At 50.8% G+C, this 14,137-nt stretch overlaps 1 protein-coding gene across 1 annotated transcript in view; it reads left to right on the forward strand.

The window, feature by feature from the left end:
• Positions 1 to 14,137, forward strand: part of VWA2 (von Willebrand factor A domain containing 2) — a gene marked incomplete at its 3' end in the record, with an annotated part of 58,225 nt that overhangs the window by 38,806 nt on the left and 5,282 nt on the right. Inside the window, 6 exon segments of the mRNA XM_082643730.1 lie at positions 2,432 to 2,597; positions 2,599 to 2,627; positions 7,175 to 7,206; positions 7,209 to 7,307; positions 7,867 to 7,999; positions 12,695 to 12,750. Coding sequence (XP_082499856.1) covers positions 2,432 to 2,597; positions 2,599 to 2,627; positions 7,175 to 7,206; positions 7,209 to 7,307; positions 7,867 to 7,999; positions 12,695 to 12,750 — 515 coding nt within the window.

Here is a 14,137-nt window from a genome sequence, read left to right on the forward strand (position 1 = left end):
AAGGGGAGGCGGGTCTAAAATGTATTGATAGATTCTCAGGCCTGGTCACACACCCACCAGTTTGGACTCTGGGAGGATGGAATCTGAAAATCCACATTAGTAAATCTCCTTAGGGACTTTCACGCTGACTAGAATTTGAGACTAACTCAAAAGGTAAACTTCTTAGAAGAGGCTGCTAGGTAGTTCATTATAATGACCACTGATGGAGTGCTTACTAGGTACTAGCAGGCACTGGATACAGCATTTAATCCTCAAACAATACTGTTACTTTTTCTACTTTAGCAGGTTTAACAGGAGTCTCAGGCCAAGTAACGTTGCCAAGTTTAGCAGGCCAGTATCTCACGGGACTAGTATCTGCGCCCTTGTTCTTAATCAGTCCATGCGTTTCTATCATAAACAGCAGTCCATCTGTGAACCTTCACTTCCTACCTAGTTCAGTCCCGTTGGAGAGAAATTAGAAAAACCTTAGATTCTGGCCTCAGACCTTCCTGTCTGGAGCCAGACGCTGAGCTCAGAACAGACTTTGTGAGAAACACTCCGTGGAATAAGAAAAGTGAAGGTAGCAGGGTTGCTTCTCATTTCCCGGGGTTCAGATGCTGTTAGGAATCTCACCTGTGCTCGGTCGGTCAGAAACCAGCAGGTCAGGTGCAGAGGTGGAGAGGGTGGCGGGCACGGGCATTTGTGCGCTAAGCGATGTGGAAGCGGACACCCCACAGGTCCGTGGAGTTGTAGTCTGGGCCCTCATGGCCTTGAACTTTAATTTCTCTCTAGCCACAGGCTAGTAGCTATGAGGAGGGGGTCCCAGACCCACTCAGAAAATCTGAATTGAAAAGGGAAAACAGAGGTTAACTCTGGAGGGGCCGAGGGTAGACCTGTATGAGAAACAAGAACAGAGTTGCGGAGAACAAGCGTTTTTTTTCCTGGTCCTGAAGCTTTGAATCCATATGGAAAGAAGTGATGATTAGATGGGCGAGGGGTGCGGGGGTGTTTTGAGGAGAGAAAGCAAGGTCTGGCTGAGAAGCTAAGGATGCAGGGCCACAGTCAAAGGCTTGTGGGGAACCCTGCCAGCGGGAAGGCACAGGGAGCTCCTGGCTTTTGGCGAAAAGTGTTTTGAAACCATTTAGAACAGTACAGAGTAGCGGTCAGCAAACCTTTTCAGCAAAGAGCCATAGAGTAAATATTTTAAAGCTTTGCCGGCTGCGTGGTCTCTGCTTAGATAGTACATAAATGAATGGGCGCCCATTTTCCATGCCCATTAGGCCCAAGTCTTCAGAGGAATGACCATTGGCTTTGGAATTAGCTGGACTGGGTTTCAACTGCAGTTCTGACCTCCACTAGCTGGGGAGAGGCAGGCTGTGTAGCCTGATGGTTAAGTACTTGGACTCTGGAAGTGGAGGGTTCAAGTCCTACCTCCACCACCCATGAGCTGTGTCACCTTAGCTAAGGCCCTTCTCTTCTCTGAACTCCCCTGTCTCAGAGCTGTGGTGAGAATTATATGAGCCAAGCACCTTTACACACACACACTCTCTCTCTCTCTCTCTCTCTCTCTCAGCACAGTGGTGCCTGGCATGTGGTAAGTGCACAGTAAATATTAAGTTAGTATTCCTGGTCTCTGAGCAGGGGATTCCTCATCTATTACCATGCACTGAAAGGTTTTGCCCCAAATCTATTGTAGTGAGTCATTATTTTCTTCCCAGTTGACAGAGCTGGCAGTCCACCCTCTGAGGACGTTTGCACGAGCCTCCTATGGCGAGCTTTAGTAGGGATTCTGCGCTGCGATTCCAAGCTCAGTCAACAGTCCCTATAACTAGGCTGTGAGGATTAGAGAATCTTAGCATCCTGATGAGATGGGACCACCGTAACCTGCCCTGATCTGAAAGCAGTCAAACGGTTCAGCCTTCCAGCGCCCAACCCTGAACTTGGAAGTGGGACAGAGAGGCCTGATCATGGACCCTTGCATCAAAGCCTCTGATGAGAGGCCTCATCAGACCCTTGCATCAAAGCCCCGTCCTTGACGCTCATAAATTCTTATGAAGATCATTTATCTGCTTTCCCACCCCAAGGAGATGTTGAGCTGTAACAAGAAGGGAATGGGATGGGGATGGGGAGATGGGAGGTGGGTGTTAGCCAAATTAGGAGAATTGTGCCCCGGAGACACCATGGGGAGAGACAGCAAACACATACACAAAGAATGTCATTGTTACATAACACAACAGAGATGTGTAGGGGGAGTGTTAAGTCCAGGGGAAAAGTTCATTTCTCTTCATCATTCTTGTGGTTTAGATGGTGAGAGAGTGTGTATCTCATGCTGGAATTGTCCCTTTGAGTCTCTGCTGGAAGAAGGTGGCCATGATTTCAGGCTCTCATTCCAACTTCACCTCTGGACCGCTGACTCTTTCTTCTTTGTTTTTTTCCTTCTGGGTGAGCTCAGAGGAGGACATACAGAGACGGGCCTTGCTCTGAAATGCCTTCTGCATAAAGGATTCCCTGGGGGCAGAAATGCCTCTGTGCCCCAGGTCCTCATCATTGTCACCGACAGGAGGTCCCAAGGGCATGTGGCCCTGCCAGCCAAGCAGCTGAAGCAAAGAGGCGTCACCTGTGTTTGCTGTGGGGGTCTGCTTCCCAGGGTAAGAGATTTGGTCACGCGGGGTCAGCCCTCTGGGTCAGCCTGGGGATGTCACAGCCATGGGAAGAGAGGGGAGCTGGGAAAACCATCCTGATCCTTTCTGGATCCGTTTTTTCCTCACTTTACTGTATTGTTGCAGGCACAAGGGGACTGCCAAGTCTTTGGAAGTCTGAGAGTTTGCATCGTCTTTAATTTAGTCTGAACACTTGATTTCAAGTGTCAGGAACTTGACTCCAATTCATCTGGGCAGAAATGGAAATTCATGGACTCATCCAACTGCACAGGGTGGGTCAGGGGTCCCTCGGGGTAAACAGGGTCAGGAGCCAGATGCAGGAATATGCCTTCCTAGAGGAGAGGGGGGCACAGTTCCTCAATGCTCTCAACCCTGAAAATGGAGGTGACCTCAATGGGGCTGTTATCATTTGTGGGTATCAAGTGAAATGACTCTTGTCTGGGCACTGTGCCTATACATAGAAATCTCTTTATTAATTTTAGTATAGTTGTTCCTTGGTATCTGCAGGGGGTTGGTTCTAGGACCCCTGTGGATACCAAAACCCATGGATGCTTAAGTCCCTTAGTTGGCCACCCATATCCATGGATGTGGAACCCACAGATATAGAGGACCAACTGTACATTATTTATTCTCTCAATCAATAAATATATGTTGTCTTCCTCGTGCCAGACACTATTCTAGGTTCTCAGGATGCACAGACAGCAATACAAAGTCCCTGCCCTGATGGAGCTTCTGTTCTAGGAAAGGAACTAGATTTAAAAAAAAAAAAAAAAAAAAAAAGAGAATAAATAAGTAACAGTTTCAGGTGGAAATAAAATTCAAAGGAGAAAAATAAAGTAGGGAAGAGGTTACAGAGTGATGGGAATAGAGTGGACAGCTATTTTAGATGGGGGGTCTGGCGAGGCTCCTTTGAAGAGTTGGTTTTTGAGCAGAAACTTGAGTGAGGAACAAGCCTTCCAAATAACAGGGAAAAGAGCAGGCAAGGCAGGCAGATGGAAAGTGCAAAGGCCCTGAGGCAGTAGCTAGCTCGGTGTGTGATAGAAACAGTGAGACAGCCAGGAGCGGCTGGAGCCCAGCAAGCAAGGGGTGAATGATAAGAAATAAGGTAGAAGAGGTGGGCAGGAGTTAGGTCTAGAGCTTTTGTGGGTTATTGTAGAGAATAAAGTTTGTAATGAGTAGTCTGAGAAGTCTTTGGGGTGGGGGGTTTGAGCAGGAAAATTACATGAATTGGCTTACATTTTTAGATAAATCACACTGACTGCAAGGTAGAGAGAATAGACTGGTGGGTGAGGCAGAGGGAGAAGCAATAATAGGGGCAGTGGGGAATCTAGTCAGGAGGCCTTTGGAGCAGCTCACATGCAAGATAATGATGGTTTGCAGTAGGGAAGCAGCTGTGACCCTGCTGAGGGATGGCTGGATTTAGGATGTGTTTGGAAGACAGAGCAATGGAGTGACTGGTGTATTGGACGTGGGTGTGTGAGAGAAGAATCCAAGATTTTGGCCTGAGCTCCAGTGTGAATGGTGGTACTATTTACTGAAAAGAGAAAGAGTGGGAAAGGAACAAAGGAAATTGAATTCTGTTTCAGACAAGTCAAGTTTGAGATGCGTATTAGCCATCTAAGTAGAGAAGCTGAGTAGAGAGTTGGATATGAGAGTCTGGAGCATAGGAGAAAGGACAGGCATCGAGATTGAAACCGAGGATGGTATTTAAAGCCTAAATAAGATCACCTGGAGCTGAGTGCCGAGTGGGCCAGCAAATGCAGAAGGAGGAAGAAGATAGAAGGGGACTGAGGTTGTAGGTACCATGGGGCTGCCCCGATTGGGCTGTGTCCTGGTGACAGTGATGACAGCTACCACCACCATGATGGTTGTCGTCATTGCCAATAAGTTGGTATTAAACACAAGCTGCCTTATGGCTGGCTCTTTCTGTGTCCTCAGATATAAGGAGTATAAACCCCTTGAGAGAGGAGAGTGGGCGTTACTTCATGGCTCCCTGCCCACCCTCATCCCCGCACAGGGCTGAATAGAGTGCCTTGCACGTAGTATTTGCCCAAAGGTTTGTCACTGAGGATAGGATCTCCCATGGGTAGAAATACTGGCCCGTTCTGGGGCTTTCTTCTCCGGCTGCTGGCTGGAGTAGCGCTTCTCAAACTATCTGTGGTGAAGGTCCAGTTTTTTTTTTTTTCCTAATCCATCATGAACTGATACTTTCAAAAAAATACAATAAAAATGAGTTACTAGAAAGAGGAAATAAAAACAAAATAGAAACTCAGATATTTATTATTTGACCCAACAGACATAAAATGACTGTCAAGTTGCTGTGCGATTAGTTTCTAAATGCTTGGTGTCTATACTTATCGGATTCTGAATCAGGGTGTGAAACAGTTTGGGGCTCTTCACTGGCCCACAGACCATACTTTGAGCATCCCTAGTGTAGGGAAATCAAGAAGCCATTGCTCAGAAGAGGGGGCACGGCTCAGATATGAAGGCCTGAGCTGCAGACACAGGAAGCCTCTGAGAAAGCCTGTTGGACTTCCAGGCCTACCTGACCCCTCCCCACTCCTAGTAAGAGGCCAGCTCACTGTTGACCAGTGGTTCTCCAGGTGTGTTCCTTGGACCAGCAGTGTCAGCATCACCTGGGAGCTTGCTAGAAATGCACACACTCAGGCCCCACTGCATTGGATCCAAAACTCTGGGGCAAGGAGTCTCAATCTGTGGCTTTTCTGGCCCCTCAGTGATTCTGATGCCACCAAAGTCTGAGAACCACTGCAGTGTGAGACTAAAGACTGTTGCCTGTTCAAACTCTTTCCCCCTTTTAGTGTATATTGAGCCCCTTCTCTGATGGTTCTCAACTCTGGCTGAGCATCTGAATTACCCAGGGAGCTTTTAAGAAGGTCTTTTTGGGGGCCAGGAGAGCTAAGGGTGTGGCCTGGCAGAGCTGCCCACTCTGCTAATGTGAGTCCAGAACTGAGAAGCCCCTCTGTGTGCCAGGCGCTGTCCTAGGTGCTGGGCAAAGTGTCTGGTTTCTGTGGCTTCAGAGGAGAATGGGGAGCTTTCCATTAGGAGGTTTAGACATACATGAAGGTTTTGCTGTATTGCCAAGCCATGGTCTTTTTTTTTTTTTTTTTTTTGCGGTACGCGGGCCTCTCACTGTTGTGGCCTCTCCCGTTGCGGAGCACAGGCTCCGGACGCGCAGGCTCTGCGGCCATGGCGCATGGGCCCAGCCGCTCCGCGGCATGTGGGACTTTGCCGGACCGGGGCACGAACCCCGTGTCCCCTGCATCGGCAGGCGGACTCTCAACCACTGCGCCACCAGGGAAGCCCCATGGTCTATTTTGATGAATTTTTGATAGGCAGGATTCTAAATGTGTCACTGACTACCTTTTTTTTTTTTGCAGTACGCGGGCCTCTCACTGCTGTGGCCTCTCCCGTTGCGGAGCACAGGCTCCGGACGCGCAGGCTCAGCGGCCATGGCTCACGGGCCCAGCCGCTCCGTGGCATGTGGGATATTCCCGGGCCAGGGCACGAACCCGTGTCCCCTGCATCGGCAGGCGGATTTTCAACCACTGCAACACCAGGGAAGCCCCTGCCTTGTCTTCTTAAAAACAGGTTTCTCAACATAATTTAACCCTTTCTTCATGCCCTACGGTCATCATCCCCCACATCATTTCTGTTCTGGACACTAACAACGCCCTCTGGTTGTCGAACTATGCCAGCTCCTGCCTCTACACGGCCTCGTGTTGCTGGCCTTTGAGTTCTTATTGCCACTATTTATAATTCTGCAGGATTTTTTTTTTCTGTTACTAGCTGTCGCCGTTTGTTCTTCTCTTGCTGTCACCTAGAACCACTTTCCTTCATTTCCTTTCTAGTTAATTTTTTTTTTTCATTTTTGGCTGCGTTGGGTCTTCGTTGCTGCACGTGGGCTTTTCTCTAGTTGCGGCAAGCAGGGGCTACTCTTCGTTGCAGTGTACGGGCTTCCCATTGGGTGGCTTCTCTTGTTGCAGAGCACGGGCTCTAGGCATGCAGGCTTCAGTAGTTGTGGCACTTGGGCTCAGTAGTTGTGGCGCACGGGCTTAGTTGCTCTGCGGCATGTGGGGTCTTCCTGGACCAGGGCTCAAACCCGTGTCCCCTGCCTTGGCAGGCGGATTCTTAAGCACGGTGCCCCCAGGGAAGCCCTCGGGTTAAATTTTTCTCATCAGCTATGGGTTGCAAAACCAGACGACTGAATCTCTTAGGACCCTGTCTCAAATAAGAGCTGACGGTTTGAGTGCGAGGCTCTCCTCTGAGGAAGTTCGGGGACTGGAGCATGTGCACGTTGTGACCCATGGCTGAGCATCCTCGAGGTCCTTCTGTGCTTCGCTTCTAGACCTTACCTGCATCCTAGGTGGATGAGGTTGCAGCTCTGTGGCTCCTGCATCAGTGGGTGGCGGGGCTGTCCACAAGGAACCCAGCGTCTAGGAGATGGGGGGATAGGAGGTGGGTGAGGGCGGGGCGATGAGCCATTGTAACTTCTTGGCCGGGGGCTTGGGGCACAGGTGGGAAGGGCTGCGCACACTGGCCAGCCAGCCAGGGAGCAGCCTGTGCTGATGGCCGAGCAGGTGGAGGACGCCCCCCACGGCCTCTCCAGCACCCTCGGCGGCTCTGCCACGTGCACCATTGCCTCTCCGGGTGAGTAAGGCCTTTCCGTGTGGAAAGAAGTGGCCTCGCCTATATGGAAGTGGGATGGGGGTGAGGAGGGTTCCCCAAGGCCGGAGGTCCCTCTGAGAGGGAGGGAAGAGGAACGGAGCCCAGCAGCCTCGGCCCTGGGGCGCTCTGCTCTGTTCTACCGCCCTGTGTCAGGCCCTGTGGGGTTCTAGGCTGGGAATTCCGAACTTGTCGCACGGGGTAGAGAGGCCCAGATCCGGTGGGTCCCCTCCCCTGCTGTCAGCACAGGGAGACCTCATCTGGGGATGAGATCCCTGTATTCCCAGTCATCTTTGTCAGGCTCCATCCAGGAGATAGAGTGAAGTACATTGTAAAAAAAAAAAAAAAAAAAAAGGTACACGTGTGTACAGGATGGAAGAGTGGTGTGGGGCGGGGCTTGTGCAGAGGAGATGCTCGGAGACCAGCCGCCCCTCCCCCATGTACTCTGCCGGGAAAGAGCCAGGGCTGAGGGTGGTGGGCCCACGGGCGGAGGAAGGAGGCGTAACCCTGTCTTCCCTGCCTCGGGTATGCACGGTGGACACAGACTGCAAGGTCCAGCCTCACCCCTGTGAGCGCAAGACGCTAGAGATGGTCAGGCAGCTTGCCGGCCAGGCCCCGTGCTGGAGGGGATCTCGGGGGACCAAGGCCGTGCTGGCTGCGCTCTGTCCCTCTTCCAGGTTCGTCCACGAGGTGTGGGGTCAGAGCCTGCGGGCAGGGCCTGGGCGGGGATGGCCAAGTGCTCATGGGCTGCAGGGAGAACGGCTTTCCGGGGCCTTGGCTGTGGAGTGTGTGACAGGGATCGGAGGAGACCTGGGAGGGAGGCAGGCACAGAGCTCCCGGGAGCCAGGCAGGGGCCCAGCTACTGTGTGTGTGTGTGTGTGTGTGTGTGTGTGTGTGTGTGTGTGTGTGTGTGTGTGTGTGTGTGTGTGTGTGTGTGTGTGTGTGTGTGTGTGTGTGTGTGTGTGTGTGTGTGTGTGTAACATTGTATTTTTTCCCCCAATGGTGTGATAGTTTCTGCTTTATAACAAAGTGAATCAGTTATACATATACATATATCCCCATATCTCTTCCCTCTTGCGTCTCCCTCCCTCCCACCCTCCCTATCCCACCCCTCCAGGTGATCACAAAGCACCCAGCTGATCTCCCTGTGCTATGCGGCTGCTTCCCACTCGCTATCTATTTTACGTTTGGTAGTGTATATATGTCCATGCCACTCTCTCACATTGTCCCAGCTTACCCCTCCCCCCCACATATCCTCAAGTCCATTCTCTAGTAGGTCTGTGTCTTTATTCCTGTCTTACCCCTAGGTTCTTCATAACATTTTTTTCCCTTAAATTCCATATATATGTGTTAGCATACGGTATTTGTCTTTCTCTTTCTGACTTACTTCACTCTGTATGACAGACTCTAGGTCCATCCACCTCATTACAAATAGCTCAATTTCGTTTCTTTTTATGGCTGAGTAATATTCCATTGTATATATGTGCCACATCTTCTTTATCCATTCATCCGATGATGGACACTTAGGTTGTTTCCATCTCTGGGCTATTGTAAATAGAGCTGCAGTGAACATTTTGGTACATGACTCTTTTTGAATTATGGTTTTCTCAGGGTATATGCCCAGTAGTGGGATTGCTGGGTCATATGGTAGTTCTATTTGTAGTTTTTTAAGGAACCTCCATACTGTTCTCCATAGTGGCTGTACCAATTCACATTCCCACGAGCAGTACAAGAGTGTTCCCTTTTCTCCACATCCTCTCCAGCATTTATTGTTTCTAGATTTTTTGATGATGGCCATTCTGACTGGTGTGAGATGATATCTCATTGTAGTTTTGATTTGCATTTCTCTAATGATTAATGATGTTGAGCATCCTTTCATGTGTTTGTTGGCAGTCTGTATATCTTCTTTGGAGAAATGTCTATTTAGGTCTTCTGCCCATTTTTGGATTGGGTTGTTTTGGGTTTTTTTGTTGTTATTGAGCTGCATGAGCTGCTTATAAATTTTGGAGATTAATCCTTTGTCAGTTGCTTTATTTGCAAATATTTTCTCCTATTCTGCGGGTTGTCTTTTGGTCTTGTTTATGGTTTCCTGTGCGAAAGCTTTTAAGTTTCATTAGGTCCCATGTGTTTATTTTTGTCTTTATTTCCCTTTCTCTAGGAGGTGGGTCAAAAAGGATCTTGCTGTGATTTATGTCATAGAGTGTTCTGCCTACGTTTTCCTCTAAGAGTTTGAGAGTTTCTGGCCTTACATTTAGGTCTTTAATCCATTTTGAGCTTATTTTTGTGTATGGTGTTAGGGAGTGATCTAATCTCAAACTTTTACATGTACCTGTCCAGTTTTCCCAGCACCACTTATTGAAGAGGCTGTCCTTTCTCCACTGTACATTCCTGCCTCCTTTATCAAAGATAAGGTGACCATATGTGCGTGGGTTTTATCTCTGGGCTTTCTATCCTGTTCCATTGATCTATCTTTCTGTTTTTGTGCCAGTACCATACTGTCTTGATTACTGTAGCTTTGTAGTATAGTCTGAAGTCAGGGAGCCTGATTCCTCCAGCTCCGTCTTTCGTTCTCAAGATTTCTTTGGCTATTCGGGGTCTTTTGTGTTTCCATACAAGTGTCAGAGTCTTTTAGACACACTGCCCAGGAGCCCAGGGCCTGGGTCACAGCCATTCTGAAGGCTAGTAAATCAGCCAAAAGCTGGTCTGACAGGGCAGTGGTCTGGACTTGGGTAGTGGTCTACTAATTTGGTCCCTCTGATCACCAGTTTCCATATGTATGGGGGCTGAGCAAGGCAAGAGGCTTAAGATGCTTTGATGAATTCCGGATGTGGAGGCCATGAAGAATGCTGGATTCTTCAGGACCAGAGCTCAGGCATTCAAGAGCACCCGCCGCCTGGCTCTCAGCCACTGCCCCGCAGACCCCCAGATCGTCCCCCTTTATCTGGACCACCTTCAGTATGGCACCTCGTCAGGAGCTCATGATCTCACCCTCTAGTCCTTTCTGGAGGGCCAGGGTAGCGTTTGAACCAGCTGCACCTTGGCCCCTTGGCCTGGCCTCAGCGATGAGATCAGAGCACGCGCACAGCAGTGAGATGCAGCAGCTGAGAAGCCGTGAGGGTCGTGTCGGGTCGATGCAGAGTCCAAACGCCATCTCGGCAGGGAAGGGCGGTGCCCCCCATGTGGATCAGAGGAAGTGGGGCCTTGTGCCATGTCAGAGGCCACTAGAGGCTCTCTTCTGAACCTGCACTTTCGAGTGAAAGGAGGTAGTTCTTCATTCCCTGGTGAACATGTTTAAGGACTCACTCTGAGCCAGGCAGGGTCCAGCGAGGAGGCAGGCACAGTCGCGGCCCCAAGAGGCTCGTGGTCCAGAGAGAGGCTCCCAAGTGCTGGGATGGGGCCTGTCCTCCCCACACGTCATGGAGGAGGGGTTGCTTGAGCAGTCTCGAAAGATGTGGGAACTGGGTAGCAGGGGACAGACGCATCCAGAGCCGGGAGCCCTGGGAGAGGCTGGTGGGTAGAGTACACTTCATGGCTATGTGCTCAGACTCTGGGGGCATCACCACTAGTGAGCTGGGAACCTCCCGCTGTCTGTTTCCACATTCAGCAAGGGGATGATAACAGGACCTGCCCCCAGAGGATTGCAAGGAGCACGCAGCGAGGTAATTCGTAGACTGCACTGACATTGCAGGCTCCTAGAATAATGCATATAGGAGGCTTTTCATCAATCCCCTCATTCAAGAAATACTCACCGAGGCTCTCCTAAGTTCCCAGCACTGCCCCAGGTCCTGGGGAATCAGCATGAGTGTCTCGGAAACAAATCTGCTCTCATGAGCAAGAGGTAGCAGTGAACAAAGTGAATACCTAAATGAACTGTTAAGTGGTGGTAAGTGCAGTAGGGGAAAGGATGCGGGGTGGGACGGGGCGGGTAAGTAGAGGGTAGGGTTGCGGTTTTAATTAGGGTGGGCAGGGACCAGACCTGAGGGTGGTGGGGGACTAGCTGAGTGCAGGCCCAGGCGAAGCCCTGTGGATAGTGTCTGCTCAACACCGCTGGCTCCTGTAGGCCTGGGTAGGGAGGGCAGGGCCCGTGGAGCTTTCTGGGCTAGGATGGGTGGTTTTATGAGGTCACGAGGAGTAGACATGGAGGGGGAGAAGAGTTCTCTTTAATGAGCTGGCAGCTTGGCACAGTTTTGATTTCAGCAACCCCTTGAGTTCGTAGTTGACTTGGCTTTTATTCCAAGTGGATGTTTTGCCTCAGGAAAGCCCCCGCCCTAGAGGTGAGCCCAATTAGCCTGCCCACTAGGTGAGCAGCCCTGGGTGGGATCTCCCCGGGAGAAGTGCTCTTTGGCAAGTTTTAGAGAACTTTGTCGCGAAGGCCCCAGGAGAATCTCCTTAGATGAGGCCATCCAGGGAGCTGCTGCCAGCCAAGAGGAGGGCTTTCTGCCCAAGGGACGAGGACCCACTCCTCTGTGGTCGGCCCATCGCCCCACAGACTCAGGAGAGCCAGGGGGCGAGGCCCAGAGGGCAGGATGCATGGGCTTTGGAGTGGGAGGTGGAGTTCGGATCCCAGCTCTGCTGTGTTCTGGTAACCGTGTGACTTTGGGCACCTTTATTCAGCCCTGAACCCATTTCCCCGTCTGGAAGAGGAGACTGCCGTCTCTTCAAGTAGCCGAGGACTTGAAGTAACGATGGCGGATGGCTGGGGCATGGAAGCCAGCACAGGAATGGTGGCCCTTGTGTTGTCACAGAAGGTTGTCACTCAAACCAATCTCAGAGGTCATTGAGACCAGCCAGTGGTTTGCAAATCCTCCTGAGCTACGGAGCCTCGTATGGACACTTGTTATGCAGACCAGAAAAAGCACATTTGGGGTGGGGGCGTGGGGCAGGGGCACTGGGGGAGCCCTGGACAGTCCCCTTCCCTCTCCACTGAGGCTCTGAGGAACACAGTTGAAAACTACAGAGTTGCTATATAGAAGAGGGAACGGAAGACCAGAGAAGGACAGTAACTTGTCTGGGGTCACATAACCAGAATCCAGTCGCCTAATCCCAGTATTTCCCACCCCCCACTCATTGTGCTGGCCCCAGAAAGTAACTCGTAATAGAAAGCTGTTGCCGTAGTTCAGAGTATTAAACACAGATATCTCTAATTTCTGACATGATAGCCAGCTTCCATTATCTTTTTTTTTAATTGTCTGAGTAGTTTGAAACATTTCCTACTCTATGTGCAGACAAAAATTGGGTAGAATCAGGAAAAAAAAAGAACCAAGTCTTTCTTGACTTGCTTCTGCATTGGCATCTTGTGTCAGCTTTTAGTGTTTTAAATACCCTCTCCTGTTAAAACTTTGATGTCTACCATTTGTTTCCTTGGGTTGTAGCTGGAAGAGAGTGTTCTTAACCCACCCTGCCACCTGCTACAGGACCACCCGCCCAGGTACAGTCTGCCTCTTGGATTCTCCTCTTCTTTCTGGCCCTGGGACTAGGCTGGCTCCCAAAGGGGCATTTATACTCCTGGCAGCAAGTGGGGTTGGACTGAGCTCCAGGGCCCAGGGGCAGGCATTTCAGAGGCAGAGGAACATGCTCATGCCATACTCACGCCTCCCTTGGTCAGTGGTATATTTTCACTGAGAAAGGGAGTGAAGGCTTTGGAATTACTTCCTTAACCAGGGCCCCTTGTGGTGACAAGAGGCAGAGCAGGGCGTGCCCTGAGCCCCAGCTGTGCAGACAGAAAGCCTCACATCTAGCACCAAACTCGGGGCAAGATACCTGAGCCTCGCTTTCCTCCTCTGTAAAATGGGGGTAATGTTTGCCCCATGTCTGGACTCCCCATTTCCCTGCTCTGGATGATAGGGGGTACCGTACAGGGGATCCTGGGGAAGATTCAGTAGGTGATGTCCACCAAAGTGCTTCATCAGCTACCAAGTCCCAAGCAAACAGGAGGACTTTTCAATACCATTAAGGTCATGCAGCCTGGCTTCCCAACGGGCCCTCACTCCTCCTCACCCCGGGGTCTCGTGCATCTCACTGACCCAGGAGCACAGAAATCACACTGAAGTGTCTTGGCGTCAGTGCTTGTGTAGATATGCGACTCCTGATGAGGTCGGGAGTCCGTCCCTCGAAAGCAGAGCCAGAGGCTTTGTGTGCAGGCAGGATGGTGCTTCCTGCCTGGGGTTAGGTGATCTTTCGGGCATCTTATTTTATTTTTTATTTGTTTGTTTGTTTGGTTTTTCTGTGGTACGCAGGCCTCTCACTGTTGTGGCCTCTCCCGTTGCGGAGCACAGGCTCCAGACGCGCAGGCTCAGCGGCCATGGCTCACGGGCCCAGCCGCTCCGCGGCATGTGGGATCCTCCCGGATCGGGGCACGAACCCGTGTCCCCTGCATCGGCAGGCGGACTCCCAACCACTGCGCCACCAGGGAAGCCCGGGCATCTTATTTTAAAGTTCCAACTTGGCTGGTCTCTGACACGTGGGAGGAACTGAAAGTGGGGTTGTTTCTGCTCAGAAATTAAAGCTCAGGGACTTACGGTTTTGAAACCAGAGTGGCCTGTGTTCGAGTCCCAGCTCTGCCACTTTCCAAGTAGCTGAGCTTCAGCACGTGACTTCTGTTCGTGAAGTTTCAGCTTCCTCATCTGTGACGTGGCGGTTCACAGTACCTGCTTCATCCAGTTGTATCAGTGAAGTGAGATCATACATGTGTAGCGCTTAGCACAATACCTGGCCCATAATAGCTGCTCAGTTAAAGGCCCCTGTTGGTGCTGTTAATGAGCCCTCAGTTGTTTGCATGAAACTCCAACGGACAGAACTGCTGGCCTAGGAGCCCA

Source organism: Mesoplodon mirus, assembly GCF_964341445.2.
Source record: "Mesoplodon mirus genome assembly, chromosome: 2".
NCBI lineage: Eukaryota > Metazoa > Chordata > Mammalia > Artiodactyla > Ziphiidae > Mesoplodon > Mesoplodon mirus.